The sequence below is a fragment of the Alligator sinensis genome, unplaced genomic scaffold (genome assembly GCF_000455745.1).
Source record: "Alligator sinensis unplaced genomic scaffold, ASM45574v1 scaffold254_1, whole genome shotgun sequence".
Classification (NCBI taxonomy): Eukaryota; Metazoa; Chordata; order Crocodylia; family Alligatoridae; genus Alligator; species Alligator sinensis.
In genome coordinates, this window is record NW_005841953.1 from 3,207,511 (window position 1) to 3,220,934 (window position 13,424).

The window sequence follows — 13,424 nt, forward strand, 5'->3', positions numbered from 1 at the left end:
CTTTCATTTGAATTCATTGGTTAGTTGTAGTTTTCTACTACTTGGTTCGGTTGGTCTAATGCAGGGGTAGGCAAAATGCGGCCTGCCAGGCTATCCTATCTGGCCCATAGGGCCCCTAAAAAATTTAGAAAATTAATATTTATCTGCCCCAGCTGCCTGTCATGCGACCCTCGATGGCTTGCCAAAATTCAGTAAACAGCCCTCTGCCTAAAATAATTGCCCGCCCCTGGTCTAACAAGTCGCTTCTCAGTCTCTTGAAGGCTCAGATCAGGTGAAAGCTTGTTATGTATTTGGGGCCTGATTTCCTCTCCTCTGCCCAAAGGTGCTGAACTTACGCAGCTTGGTTGCTTCTGAAATTCAGGGGGTTATTTTTGTCTCAAAAAGAGAGAGAGAGAGAGACTCATTTACTCTAAAATCTTTACTGTGTCTTTTCCTGTGTTGCAGTTTTCCAGTTTGAGACTGAATTCTACATCAGTGGACTGGCACCTCTCTGCGACCAGCTTGTCGTACTGTCGTATGTAAAGGAGATTTCTGAGAAAACGGTAATTTATTTGGCATTACAGTTGCACTGCAGCACAAAACCATCTCTTGAGTTGGGTTTAAGCTAGGCACACAAATCTGATTATCTGTGAAGGGATTCGTAGGCAGCTTAGTCTGTAATGAACAATGGATAAAACTTTCCTGACCTATAAAATAAGGTCAAAAGAGGTTGCTTGGACTAATATATTTACCTTGTAGAGGCCCACTTTGCTTCCCACAAGGAACAAAGGGAACAAGACAGAGGATCTTCCCTGGATCTTCTCTCTCTCTCTCTCTTTTTTCCCTGGCATTCATATATGAGGAGAAATGGATTCATCCAGCTGTTATGGTGGGGGAGGGAGGGGGAGACCTTGCTGACACTATGCATTAGAAGAAATGAGAATAGTGAAGTTGATCAGCTCCAACAATAGGGGTCACTGTGGTCAGGGGTGGGGGAATTGCTGAAGCAGAAGCTCATTGTTCCTTTTGCCTCAGAGACATCTGTTTTGTGCACTGTGTCTTTTTATAAATAGGTAGAAATTGCAATTAGCAGCATTAATTCTTACCAGGAGAGAAACTGTCCTGTTTATATTTGATTTGGAACACAAAGTAAAAAAGGGAGAAGGTGAGGGGGAGGGTATCCTTGAGGCCTCAGCGTTAGAGTGGCAGATGCTCTTGATCATCTCTTTGATAGTATGTCTGCATTAGACAATCATCACTATAGTAACCTTAAGCAACTGGGTGCACGTGTTGCTAGGCAATGAAATGCTGTAGGCTCAAACCAACGCTCAAACCTATTGAAATCAATAGGGTTAGCTGCTAGCCCAACTGCAGGACATCAGATGATTATTTTTTTTATTTATTTATTTTAAGGAGAAAAATAATGTCTCCGCCACTTCTCCCAAGAGAGCTAGTGCAGTAGTTCCTCCAGAGAGAGAGAGAGAAAGAGAGTGAATGTATCTGGTAGAGAAAGTGAGGTAAATAAAGAAAAGGTCGGGCGAGGATTGAAATGCTGGTAAGCAAGGAATTGGAAGAATTGTTAATGAAAAAGTAGCATTAGAAAGGAGCTCGGATGAAGCAAGAGGTAATTGGGGAGAGTTGAAGAGATCCTGATGGCCTTGGGGAGCAAGGAGGCAAAGAGAATTTTGGGTAAAGCTATATACTTCATTAGAAGAGAGGTTTTAATGCATTTGCTTTTTATGTGTTTAAGACTAATGCGGATCATGTGAAAGGCACAGACCTAGTCAAACCTCTTCTGTTAGTAAAATCAGAATTATTTCTAACACAGAAATGGGGAGCAGTTGCAGTGAAGGTTTCCTCTGAGCCCTGTCTGTGCGCCTCTGTCTTGTACCAGGGAGGACTATCTCCAAGGATGTTAGGGTAGTTCAGTTTTATGGCTAATTAGTTTGGTCTCTTTGCTGAGATTGCTGGCAAGGCTGTCAGTTATTGCCAGTGATGCTCCTAGAGGAGTTCTGTTTTCTGTGAGCTAATGAGACCACCAGCTTATTTTATGACTGCCAAATAATAACTGCTGTTTGCTAAAAAAAAAAATGGTTGGATTTGAACTAATCATATAGGACAACCACTTTTTTTTTTGAAGTGTAACTTTCTGTTGGGATGGCTGAATCAAGAATGCTAGGGGTAAGTGACCTTTGAGATGTCAACAGCTGCTGAAAGGAGTAATGAGGGCAGTAAAAAACCGCATCTTTCATTGTTGGTTTCTTATTCATAACCAGTTCATTTAAGTGATTGCCATTGGCTTTTAAGAGTATGGCGATACCAAGTCAATAGTTTCCCTTCACCCAAAAGCTTTGAGAGGGCTTTGAGTAGTATGCTCCTGCTTCAGCTGGATTACACACTATGAAGCAAAAAACAAAGAATAGCTGTGTTAACATGTAGTTTTTGTAACGTAATAAGCAGTGTAAATTGTGAAGCGCAAAATTTCCACGTGAACATGTACGTTGAATGTTGTATTTGGTGAAAAGTAATTTTCTACAAAAATGTATACCCAGTATTTAGGGGAAAAAAACAAAACAAAACAAAACAACACCCCTCCCCACCCCCGAAAGGATATTGAGATATGTTTAAGTTAAAATTTCAAGGCAGATTTTTATTTCCTAATCTTCACTTGGCCCTGTTTTCCGGTCATAATATCAGAGCATTTACTCCACTCTTAGCATCACATAAATCTACTACAACACAGCGAAAGAGGCTATTAGCTAATTGTTTCTTATAGAGGTAATAGCTTCATATGTAGACACAACTGTAAGGCTAAGTTCCATACTGGCAATTTGAGCATGTTCATTTTTGATGATGTATCGTTTGCTGAAACCTCAATTGCAAAAGGATTGCATTTAAATCTCGGATGGCCATCAGTTGATATAAGGAAGACATATTGCATAGGATACAATTATTGTGGTTTCATTTTTCTCAGGAAACAGAGTGTTGTGCAAGACCTCGACTGGATATTATTCAGCCCCTTCCTGAATCTTTTGAAGAAATCTCTTCTGATGCTTTAACAGTAAGAGGATTCCAAGAAAACGAATGTAGGGATTATCATTTAGGTGAGCCATTCTAATATGTTTTTGTCATTTGGTTACAAACAGCCTTGCCTTCCTAGTTACTCTTGGAAAAATCAGAACATTGAATGTTATTGTTTGTAGTATACTCTTGCTTTTTTCTATGTCATTCTATGGTAGTCGTAGTTGTCCTATATACTGCAAAAATATGACTTAATATGCCAAGTTTGCTAACTAAAATTACAAAAATGTCAGGAAATATGTATGTTGTTATAACATTACCTGGATTTGTATGCATTGCATTCATTTGCCTGCATTGTACATCCTACATACCTTACTATTGGGACTATTTAATTATGCAGACATAAATGTTGCTATATATCTAACCAAATAATTGTACCAGAGGTACCAACACTCTCTTGCTTTTAGTTTGGTGATGTGATACCATTGGGTTAAAGGTTTCAGGCAAGCCATAAACTTGGCTAAATAATTGTAACCTGGATGTAGTGAATCAGCAAAGTGTTTAAAGGCTGGTAGCATAACTAATGCCAATCAACATGGCTTCAAAGAAAAATAGGGTTTGTTAACCTAACATAGTGTGTGGAAAAATTTTGGTTAGTGAATAAAGGTAACTGTGCTGACATTGACATAAACTCCTTCAAGGCATACAATATCTGCACAATATTCTCTGTAAGTCTTAAGTACTTATATGGCCCCCATTACCACAGTATTTTTGTGCCTTGCAATCTTTATCATTGTCACACTTTTGTGAAGTACTCATCCCCATTTTACAGATAAGGAATTTATACTAAAGTCAGCTATTTAAAAGTATTTTGGTGCCTGATTTCAATAGGCACTTTTGAAAATGTCACTATACACTTAGCTGTACAGGTATAGCTTGAGTGGCTTGAAAACTGTTGAATAAATTTCATAAAGTAAGTGTTGATAGGAAATCATCCAGTAGGTTGTTTTTGATGGGGTTCCCTTGTTCTTGGCTCGGTGATAATCAATATCTTTATCAGTGATCTGGGAAGAGATGTACAATTTCTCCTGTTACTTTTGACACGTGAAATGCGAAGTGATGGAATAGTAAATAATAAGAATAATTCAGTTGCCTTTTTTGAGCAACTGAGCAGAGTTGCAAGTTTTCAAGTTGCAGCAAGGGAGGTTTAGGTTGGATATTAGGAAAAACTTTCCCAATAGGAGGGTGGTGAAGCACTGGAACAAGTTACCTAGAGAGGTGGTCAAATCTCCATCCTTGGAGGTTTTTAAGGCCCAGCTTGACAAAACCCTGCCTGGATTGATCCTGCTTTGAGCAGGGGGTTGGACTAGATGACCTCCTGAGGTCCCTTCCAACCCTAACTTTCTATGCTTCTATGAGTTACTGAACAGGCTGGGTCATTTGATAAATGGCTTTCTTTAAACAACACGCATTTTAAAGCCAAATATAAAATCAAGCATCTAGCAGGGAAAAATGTAGATCTTGCTAACAGAATGAGGGATAGTACCTTGGCAAGTAGTGCCTCTGAAGAATTCAGGTTTGTGATAGACAACCAAATGATGAAGAGCTCTGTCATGTTGGCTAAGAGGACTAATGTGATACTCAAATATAGAAGTTGGAGAAATAGAAGCTAGGAAGTGGTATTTCTTCTGCATATGGAGACCATTGTGGGACTGCTCTGCTCTGCTCTGCTCTGCTCTGGGGTCTGCACTTTAAAGAAGACTGACTAGTTGGAAAAGATTTAAAAAATGGAAACCAAGAAAATTCAACTTCTCAACAAATGGAATTAGAACAGGAATTTTAATAAGTTTAAGCTTGATTGAGTTATCCAAACGGACTTATCAGCGCATCATGGCATGTCTAAAAATCATAATTTCTCAAAGGCTCCAATTTAGCAGATAGAAGAATAAAAATTTGTAATGGACAAAATTTGGTGCTAGACAAATTCAGAATAATGAGGCACACATTTTTAACAATGGGGGTGACTGTAACCATTGACAGAATATCCCTGAGAACGTGGTGGATTCTCTCATGTGAAATCTTGTAAGTGAAGACTGGATACTTTTCTAAAAGACCTACTGTAATTCAAACAGGTTATGGGCTTGATGCAAAATTACAGGTTGAAATTCTATAGCCTGCATTATGCGGATGAATAGTAATGGTCCCTTCTGGCTTTTCAAATCTATGAATCTGATTTTAAGCATCTTATCCAGAAGTACACTTTAAATCAAAGTGGATCTGCCAAACCTACACATAGATCATGCCCTTAAGCAACCAGAATGCAGCATACCCACTTCCAGTCTCCAGACCAGTTTGTTCCCATCAAGAGCATTGGACAGTCCGGCAGTCCCCATGGTTGTGCTTCACTATTCATCAAATGTTTTTGATTCATCAGTTGTGTATAAACGTTTTCTGATGGTTTCAAATGCAGTGTGAGAAACATTATTTAGACTATTGATAATATTGAGGGTTTCTGTTTACAAATGATTGGAAGTGTTTCTTTTCTGGCTTTGTAGTAAGAGTTTTACTTTGAACAGTCGTTGTCTATGGCTGGTTTAACCTCTAAGAAAAATTTTAGTCTAAGCTTACTCAAAATAAGGACTTGTACCAAAAGTGAATGCATTATACATATAACCTTAACTTATATCATTGCAAATGCATTGCTGTAATGATGTACCATGTCCCCAAGGGTTATGGCATCTATCATTTATGCTTTTGATGGTCTTGACCTTGATGGGGAGGATACATTTATTGCAGGGTATGTAGTATAATAGTCCCCTAAAAGTATAATAGTGTGTTTCTAAACCATCATAAAGTTTATACATAGTGGATGAATCAGAATTTGCAATAAGCTGTGGTGAGTTTTGAAAGCTATTTTACCATTTAAACCAGTTTTAATTTATTGGAAATACAGCATCCAAAATCATCATGTTCTGCTGGAGTAGCTTGCTTTCTTGCCAGCCTCTCTCTTTTCCCCTTCCCCCAAGGGTGTACTAAAATGCAAGGCTTTACTTCTGGAAAACATAATATAACAATAAAATTTCATATGCATTTTCAGAGTACTCGGAGGGCGAATCGCTCTTTTATATTATCAGTCCAAGAGATGTTGTTGTGGCAAAGGAACGGGACCAAGATGACCACATTGACTGGCTCCTGGAAAAGAAGAAATACGAAGTAATTTTTACAGTAGTGCCTTTAGTTTCTTGTGTCTGAAAGCTTGTGTGGCAGCAGTAAGCATTGGCCTTGCATGTGACTGAATAAGGCTTCTATTAAGTTAGTTACGCACAAGCATAATTGTTCACATGACCTAGTCTTGTTTGCAGTTAAGTTGATTGGGAATCTGCTAAATTATTTGTATTTGTATCCATCCAGATAAAGTAAAGGAGAGGAGATTTAGTGCAGCAGAATTCACCATTTTATTCCTGTGTTAGGGTTAGGTTCATGGCTCCTGGTTAGTTGTTGGAAACTGTCTCATAAGAAACAAGCAACACATTACTGTTTCAGCTGTTGGTGCCTAGTGTCATCTGACTTCCAAAGATGCAGACACCCACTGTGGTCATTCACTACAATGGGACGGATGGCACAAAGAACCTTTGAAAAATCTACACATTTACCATTAGATACCTAGATCCAATTTTTTTAAATAACATTTAAGAACCTACTGTTTGTCTTTACGTGGATCCTTTTAGTCAATATTAATACAACAGCCCAAGTTCTTTGGTTTCTGATGTCCCTGAGTGATACTTTAGAGAACTGTACAGAGAGCTTTAAAAGAAATTTTGCAACTTAACTTTTTTATTTACAGAATGCCCATGCTTTGGTGTGTATGTAGACTGCTTAGCACACCCCTGGAATATCAGAACTCAGTTCTGATGCAAGGAACTTAAAAACATCCATGCAAGGCTGTGGCTTCTGGGGAATGCATTCAAAATGGTGATTGTAGTTTTGTAGTTCATGCAAAACAGACTGGATCCCACAAGACTCAAGCACTTCCCAAGTACAGCTCTGTCTCTTGGACCCCTGGCGCACATTTTGTTTAATGGTACAATGGAATCTGATTCCTGATCCCAATAATCATGCTGCCTGCAATGCCACACGTGCTCAGGCTCTCTCCGTATTGGCAAGTTGAACGCTAAGGGCATGCACATGGGGTTGACAGTCAGCTAATTGTCAGCACCCACCCTAGAAAGTGTCAGGTCCTCCTCAGGTGGGGCTGTCAGCACAGACAATCAGCTGATTGTTGGCCCATACTCAGGCAGTCCTGGGTTTGAGACCTGAGGCCATCCAGGCTGGAGCCAACAATCAGTTGACTCTCAAAACCCCACAATGGGCAACACTGGCTGGGCTGCTCAGCACAGGGAACAGAGGCTTCTCCCCAACCCCTCCAGGAACATCTGCTGCCTGACATGAGTTTTATAGTCCTCAGCCAATGCTCTCCTGTGCCAGACAGCCTATCCAGAGATGCCCAGCACAGGGTTTAAAGTCTCCAGTGGGATAAGTCTATGCCCTGCCTTTCCACATTAGTGGGAGCCTCTTCTCCCCCATGCCAGGCAGCTCTAGTGTGAGGTTTAAAGTCCTCAATGGGGGAAGGCTTTCAGCTTCCCCCTCCCGCACCCTACCCCACCCCACCTCAGTCTGGGGCCAACAGTCAGCTGATTGTTGGTACTGGAGCCATTCCAGACCCTGGTGCAGTCTGGGTCCACAAACCAACAGTTCATTTTTAGTCCCCAGCCACACATTAACTTTAACTTTAAAGCACAATAGAAATGAATCAAAAATATTCTGAGCTATGTGGAACACTTTATGGCTAGTTCCCCATTTTATGGCACTTTAATTGGGTGCATGAGGAGTGCCTTTCCTAGTTATGCTGCGGTTAACACTTGAATTGCAGCATAAATGTAATAATGTATAATGGAGGCCTTGGTGAAAGCCCCCTGGCTACTAGTTGGTGACTGGCTTTTGTTATGTTTCATATTAAGGTTTAACTTTTCATATGCTGGTAAAAGAACTAGCTCTGTTGTGTATATTGGAAATAGGTAAATAAAGAGTTGCAAGTTCAACTTAATGAAATAAATCATTCTGACGAGAAGGGGGCATTTTTTGGTTGGTTGGTGTGGAGGATGGAATGGGGAAATGTACAAGATAAGCCCTTCTCAAGCTAATTTTTTCACCAATTGCTTTGCTAGTGGAGGATTTTTGTTTGAAAATAAGTCATTGGAACTGCATTTTATATTGTGCTATAGTCTTGATATTTGATCCTAATATACTAATGTGGAGTGAGCCCAGATGGAAACAAAAATAGTTCTTTTTGGTTGACTGCTTTTGTTTTGTGTATGAATTCAAAGCTGTTCATCCAACCATGGCATTAAAAATTCTAGTGCTTCAAACATAACACACAGAAAAAGAGTCTGATTTATGCAGTTCTAGAGCATCCTATATAGAAGTTTTGTGTATTTGACTTGTATATGCCGTTTTTCTATTCTGTGACTGTAGGAAGCATTGATGGCAGCTGAGATCAGTCAAAAGACCATGAAAAAGCATAAGATTTTGGTAAGTCTAAAAAAATTCCTCTTCAACCCAAAACAAGAAATAGCTCACGCTTTTTAGAACGTTAGGAGATGCTAAGAATATTGGTTATATATTTCTTCTGTATTAATCCAGACAATTGTTGTTAGGCACTCTCCCAGCTGAATCTGGTTTTGTGACATTAGCCTGAAAACAGAGCATCCGTGCTTAGAATTTGTAAGGCTACTGAGCTAACAGGGACAGTAAGCATAAAAATCGCACATTTCTAAGGAATTTATTTATTTTTGAATGTTGTTGTCTAAAGGAAAACAATATTGTAAGCAACTGAAAATCTGGCTGGGGGGGGGGGGGGGGGGATTTTAATTCTAATTGGGGGGGGGGTGAGTACGTTTCAGTCTGAATTTCTGCATTTGGCAGCACTTCGGGTAGGAATATCAAAGGAAACCTAAGGTTTCCACATCCTACTGAAATTCGGTTGAAACTGAACCAGGCCTTAACTGACTTTAAAATTTTTGAAAGTTTCAGTCTTTAACATAGTGTCACTGTTTGCCCTTGTATGGAACTTTTGCATAGCAATGAAAAGGATAGAGACATTTGTAGTAATAGGAAAACGTTGTTTTTAAATAACAAAAATCAGCATGGCTTTTAACTTCTTTTTTTTAACTGAGCTAGATGTAAAGCCTGTTCCTTTGGCTGTGAACTGAAATGCTGTATTTCAAAAACAAGTACAATGTAGTGATCGAGCTTTTAAATTTATAACCAGTTTTATAAGCAAACCCTGATCATTACAGAAACATATATTTCAAAAGTAAGCTAAAAGCTGTTTTACCTGCTTCAGCCATAGTCTAGAAGTCAGCTTTTCATCTCAAACTAAAGACATCACCAAAACCTCTCAAATTAAGTAGCTTATGCTTTAGCTTGCTTGTGATGCTTTCTAAAGAAATGAGGAATCCTGAAGACAGGTCCTAGCCAGGAAGTGGGAAGAAGAAATACTTTTTGTATGACTTGCAAAATGTGTTCTGTTGGGATGAAATTTAGTTAATCCTGTGCAGCCTCAGTTTTATTGGACTGTTGGGACCTGATGCAAAGTCTACTGAAATCAATAGAAGTATCATTTGATTTCTAGGGACTTTCAATCACGCCCTAAGTGGTTGAAGTCCTCTGGGGTTATGCAGCAAAATATGCTTGTTCTTTCTAGTGAGGGCAAAGGCATAAGGTTACTGGACAGAATGTTTTTTCCAGGGACTTCATAGAATGCTACAGTGACCACAGCCACTGTACACTACTAACCAAATGCAAGAACCACTCACTTTCAGCATAACTGTAGATCCTTTGCCACCTTCCCCTACTGCCCCCCATGCTACTTGCTACCTTAGCCTTAGCAGGGCCATTCTAAGATAGTGATGGATGAAAATTACCAGGGTGCAACATTTGTTTTTGTTCGGCATTGCAACGAAAATTTGCCCTTTTAGTATTTTGGGTTCAGAGAGAGATTGACAAACCTACCACAGAATAGCCAAGTGATGAGAGCACCCTTCTGAAATATGGTAGACCTGTGTTGAGGTCCCCTGTCTGTTTGGCTCTTCTCTTTTTTTACTTAAAAATATCACCCTACAGAAGCCTTCCCAATCAAAGTTTTTTTTAAGGTTTAGACAACAGTATTTTGTCAAAAAATTTCCAGGCATATCTCTGGTAGAGTCCTTCAGGTGGCAGGGGAGGCTCATGCATTGTTACTGCTTGGCTTAAGGTGTGCATTGAGCCTTGTATGTGAATCCCACAAGATAAAACAGTTTCTAGATTATTTGCTACATCTCAATATAAAGCTCTACATTGGGATAAATTCTTGAGTAGGGATTTATTATGTGAATTTACTAGGCAGACAGACCTTTAACTAATGGGGTTTGAATAGAAACAATATGATGAAAAATTTTTGGATAATAAATCCTACAACCTAGTTTCTTTTTCCTACTTCTATGTAATGGAATGAGTAGCTTGCTAAAACATCAGTAATTCCTCTATTTTATAGAGCAATGTATGTTCTCCCTAAAATATTGGCCCCCATATTGGGGTCAATATTTTAGTATCCTTGAACTAACTGACCCAGATACCAAATGCTCAGATAGATGCTTTGAGATGCCAGGACTTGGGGAAATAGCAGACATTTCCCATTATGGGAGAAATTGTGACCAGTTATTTACCGCAACGTTTTAACGTGAAGGTACGAGCTTAAAGTGAATATTTTGCTGCAATTTGATATACAGTCTACTATCCCTGTTTAAGAAAGGGAAATCCATGGAAACGAGGGTGAGTGGTTGACTTGACAAACCACAAAATGCATACGTGGCTGACATGATAGCTTATTATGTCAATAAAATACCTAAATTTCAGGCTGTTTGACTTGCCAAATAGATGGCTAATTGGTCTAACTTCTACTTTTTTGTTTTAGGATATAGGCTTAGCCTATATCAATCATCTAATGGAGAAAAGGGACTATGACTTGGCTGCTAGGTAATATATTTAAGATTTTTTTTTCAGTGTTGTTGAGGGCATTCGGGATGGGTGGGGTTACAGGGGTGGTTGTGAGTGTGTACAGTAGATCTTTAAAAAAAAAATGTCCTTATCTGTGAGGATGTCTGATATGAACATTTAAAATTCGCTACTTATATTTTTCATGACAGCTTGAAGGTAAAGCACCTCAGTAGTTTTAGCTACATTAGAAAGATTCATAATACATATTTTTTCAATATAAGATTTTATTCTTCTAAATCCAGTTAGACCCTTGAAGTTTAATCTGCTTGATCCACCCATTGTGGTTACATGCTTAGGTGATAATTCACAATAATACTGAGGATACCTGTATAGACCAAAATTTTTCAAACTTGGGTACTTAAAGCTAGGTACTTAAATCTATATTTAAGCACTTAAAATACTATCAGACCTCTTTTATTATTATTTTTTTTTTAGTTGTGTGTGGTTCTCAGTTACAGAGACTCAGGTACAGGGAACCTTTTATTTTTAGGTCCTGGATTAGCCATGGCTGAAGTCACAGTTAGGATGTTGCATTTTACCACCACATCTAGTAGGCTAGTGACCCCTTCTGGATAACCAAAGGAGTTGTTCTGATGTGCTTTAAAGGAAAATGTTTCTGGTACATCTTGTTTGGAGCAACGTTTACCAAAATGTAGGACTTTGAAAGGTGCTGTGGTGGGGGAAGATGGTACATGCTCACTTTTATTATTCACGCATGTAACTTTTTTTATTTGTAATTTCTCCTGATTTGTTATCCACAGAAAATGCCAGAAAATACTTGGCAAGAACACAGACCTCTGGGAATTTGAAGTTTACAAATTTAAAGAAATAGGGCAACTTAAGGTAGGTTAAATCCTATTTCTTAGCTGATGTTTCTTGTATAATACATCCTATACTTATTCTGCAGAGTCTGATGTTGACCAGCTGGGATGACAGAGCTCAAATCATTCAACCAGAATTTTAGTGTGCATACTCTTGCGTATGGTCCTAGTTTACTACTAAGCTGGTTTTAAAATCAAAACTAACCCCACCAATTAACAAAATCTGCAATAGTATGGTTGTTATAAGGGTGGATTTATTTTTAAAGAATATCAAGCCTTCTTTGAAATGGAATAGGTTTTTTTCCCCTTATGTCACACAGAAAATGGTAGCAGGGAAGGGAAACAGTCTGCCCCTTCTTGTATTTTGCCTCATATTGGCATGGAGAGACGGGTACAGAAAATACATTTGCTGTTGAGTCTCAGTGAATAAATTGCCCATGACATAAGGTAAAAATGTTGCCACTCCCAAATCAGTAGAAGCATAATGCATACTTTCTTTGATAATGTGTGCACATTTTATTTCTGAATTTTATATCTTCCTATTGAACCTCAATGAGCCTAAAAGGACATATTATTAAGATTTCACAGCATGTAGTCCCTTGCTGGTTTTGAGATGTTTAATTCTGTTCAAAAAGGGGAAGCATTTCAGCATATTAGACATTTCTAAAAAAACTGTAATTTCTCCTTTTGAGTGATTCCAGTGAGAGAACAACACTGTCTTATTTTTAAGAGTTCGTAGTGGTTCGGTGAACTCTGCCACACTGAAAGATAAAATCTCATATTTGTCTCTTTCTGTTTCAAACCAGTAAGGGACCTGAGGTGAAATGTTGATATATTCTTTTTTAGCCCTTTTGGGTTTATTTTCGTATTGGTTGTGAGTGTCTAGAGTAGATGTTTCTTCTCTCCACTTATGTCATCCAGCAGACTAAAATATAAAAATATTTGTGGGTTTGCTGCAAAAACCTCTCTGTTAAATTACTGCCTTTCTAAACAGTTGGTTGTTTTCACCGTTCTGAAAGCCAATTGTAGAAAAACATTAAGATGCAGTATGTTACATTATTCACCTTCAAGCTGCGGTTCCAGAATACTACTTTCTTCATTTCCTATTACAATCATATGGTCTTGCTCAGGTTGTCATGGTACCTGAGTGCTACAAAGAGTTAATGAACCCTTAATTGGTCTAAAAGGACTGATTTCTGAAATGTGTTATTTGTTCTCTTGCATACAGGTTCTCTTGTAATCCATGACCCAGCAAGCACATACTGGATAAAGCAGCTGAAGCACATTTTAACAGTAGTTGCTAATCTTTTAGAGGAAGCGTTGGTTGAGAGAGAGGCGCTTCTCAACTGTGCAAGATAAAGTAAAACATTTTAAAGCTAAGAACCAAAAACTGCTAGGTATTGCCATTATGCTGTCTACTGTCATGATTTTTATCCCTAATTTTAAAAGGGACATCACTTATAGAAATTCCCTCCATATATAGGGTGTCTTGAAATGCAATAAATGTTT

The 13,424-nt window shown here is 38.6% G+C and overlaps 1 protein-coding gene across 1 annotated transcript in view; it reads left to right on the plus strand.

Moving 5' to 3' along the window:
• The window catches only part of VPS41 (VPS41, HOPS complex subunit), a 169,635-nt gene that overhangs the window by 111,677 nt on the left and 44,534 nt on the right, over nucleotides 1–13,424 (plus strand). The window contains exons 11-16 of the mRNA XM_006020447.1: nucleotides 445–542; nucleotides 2,954–3,083; nucleotides 6,098–6,213; nucleotides 8,533–8,589; nucleotides 11,012–11,073; nucleotides 11,856–11,937. Of these exons, the coding sequence (XP_006020509.1) occupies nucleotides 445–542; nucleotides 2,954–3,083; nucleotides 6,098–6,213; nucleotides 8,533–8,589; nucleotides 11,012–11,073; nucleotides 11,856–11,937 (545 nt within the window). The remainder of the gene's footprint in view (nucleotides 1–444; nucleotides 543–2,953; nucleotides 3,084–6,097; nucleotides 6,214–8,532; nucleotides 8,590–11,011; nucleotides 11,074–11,855; nucleotides 11,938–13,424) is intronic.